The 1,976-nt window shown below is 60.3% G+C and overlaps 1 protein-coding gene across 1 annotated transcript; it reads right to left on the bottom strand.

Annotated features, from left to right (window-relative positions):
• Positions 1–396: 396 nt before the first annotated feature.
• On the bottom strand, positions 397–891 carry LOC120667524 (probable BOI-related E3 ubiquitin-protein ligase 2). Its single transcript, XM_039947584.1, has one exon. The coding sequence runs from the start codon at positions 889–891 to the stop codon at positions 397–399; it is 495 nt and encodes a 164-aa protein (XP_039803518.1).
• Between the last annotated feature and the right edge of the window lie 1,085 nt (positions 892–1,976).

The following is a 1,976-nucleotide window of genomic DNA, read 5'->3' as shown; positions in this document are numbered from 1 at the left end:
GACGCGTCTTGCGCGTTCCAGGGGCAGAGGAAGCCGAGCTCGTCGGAGCTGCAAAGGAAGCGCGGCGGCGGCGACGCGCCGCGACGCGCCGCGGCGGGCCCCGCTGTCGCATAAACGCCGGCCCGGAAGCGAGCGCCGCCCCCCTGTTCTTCCGCCTCCCCCTCCATGAATCAGATCGGCGGCGCGGCGAGCGCACAGCGCGAGGTAGCAGACGGAGCCGTGGCGCGAGGGGAAGCAGGGCAGGGCGAGGCGGGGTCGAGCCTCGCAAGCAATCGAGAAGGGGCTCACCGGACCGGGCAAATCGACGACGACCGGCGGCGGCAATGGAGGTGGCGGCTGCTGCAACGGGGAACAAGGGAGTGAGGGCGAGGTGGAGGTGCAGGAGCGCGGCGCCGGCTAGGTGGAGGAGCGCGGTGCCGCCGACACTCCGCAGCGCCGCAGTTGCCCTCCGCGTGAGGTCCTCCGGCGTCGCGGGCAGCCATTGGCGCCGCCACGGCGAGCCGCGGAGCAACGCGCGGCCGGCACCATTACGGCGCAGAGAAGCAGCACGCATGCGCCGCCGCCGCCGCAGGACCTGCAGGATGGCACCGGGCCCCGGGACGCCGCGTCGTCGGCGGGCGGGGAGGTCTCGAAGCAGCAGGACTGCGTGTCCTCCGCGTCGCCGTCGTCTGCGGTGGCGCCGGCCCTGGCGAAGGCGGTGCAGGCGGGTTGCTGGAGGAGCGTGGCACGGAGCCCCACGGCGACGGCCTCGTGGCTCCTGGCGACGCGGAGCCACGCCTGGACCTCGGCTGCCAGCTGCTGCAGCCACTCCTCCAGCTCCGCGTTACGGCAGCGGGCGCGGTCCAGCTCGGCCTCCGCTGCGGCGCGCTCCACGGCGGCGACCACCGCCATGTGTACTACGAATCGGGAGGAGCCCGTCATTGTACTCGCCACCGCCGTTGCAGGTGAGCTCGCTGCGGGGCGCACCGCCGAACACGGCGTCGCCGGCGGTCCCCGCCTCCACCGTCGGTCCGCCGCACTGGTGCTGGGCAAGTGAGCGCCGCGCGACGCGGCGGGGAGGAGCAGCGCGCGACACGGGGCGGAGCAGCACGCGACGCGGCCGGCGGGGCGGAGTAGATGCATGCGAGGAGAGAGGCAATGCAATTTTGCATCGCCTCTCTCCTCTGATGCAAAATGCCTGTCCAATATGGCTCATCTATTAGAGGATTTACCTCGTATGAACAGTAGGCCGCGGAGAGGCAAAATGCTTTTGCCTCCTCCTGTTGAAGTCAGTCTAGCTAAGGTCACAAGGAACAAAAAAATCGATTGCTGGACCATAGCTCCGCGTGGACGCACAGATAGGAAGAGAGATAGAGGGAGAGTAGAGACACTGGAATTACTTTTTTTATCATGTGGGTGGGACCCACCGTTAATGGCAGCTCGGTCTTATACTCGGTCTTATACACAAGGACCCTGGCCTTAGTGCACCATGGGACCCACCTTAGAGGCGCTCGCGACCATATACATTCCTGATGCCCTATGACTAGACACGTAAACCAATATATAGTGTGAAATTATCAAAATACCTTTTGTTTTTTATGAGAAAAATCTAGATAATGTTGTCTCTTTTGTAAAAAGTCTCCAGAAATTCTTGTCTTTTGTAGTAGTTGGGTCAAAGTAGCACTTTTTTATGAGACATTTTAAATTCTAGATGTATAATTATTTTGGGACGAAGGGAGTACTTGCGAAGAAGAATGTGCCTCGCGTGATTCTAACAAGATGATAGTGCTGTTTCTGCAACTTGAGGATGAAAAGAAGCTTCTCGGATGGTTTCTTGGAGCACAAATTAGATTTTACAATTTCGTGTCGAATTTCTTTTTTTTTAAGATTTACGTAGTCGAATTTCATCTGTACTGAAAAACATATGTGACCATTTGTTCATTCAGCTTACTAAAGAGCGTTAAGTCTCCACACTCAAGACCCGGCACCAGCCACTC

The sequence above is a fragment of the Panicum virgatum genome, chromosome 3N (genome assembly GCF_016808335.1).
Source record: "Panicum virgatum strain AP13 chromosome 3N, P.virgatum_v5, whole genome shotgun sequence".
Taxonomy (NCBI): Eukaryota; Viridiplantae; Streptophyta; class Magnoliopsida; order Poales; family Poaceae; genus Panicum; species Panicum virgatum.
This window is presented reverse-complemented; position numbering and strand designations above follow the sequence as displayed.

Coding starts and splice junctions, on each gene's coding strand:
- LOC120667524 (XM_039947584.1), bottom strand. CDS start 891: ATGGCGGTGGTCGCCGCCGTGGAGCGCGCCGCAGCGGAGGCCGAGCTG.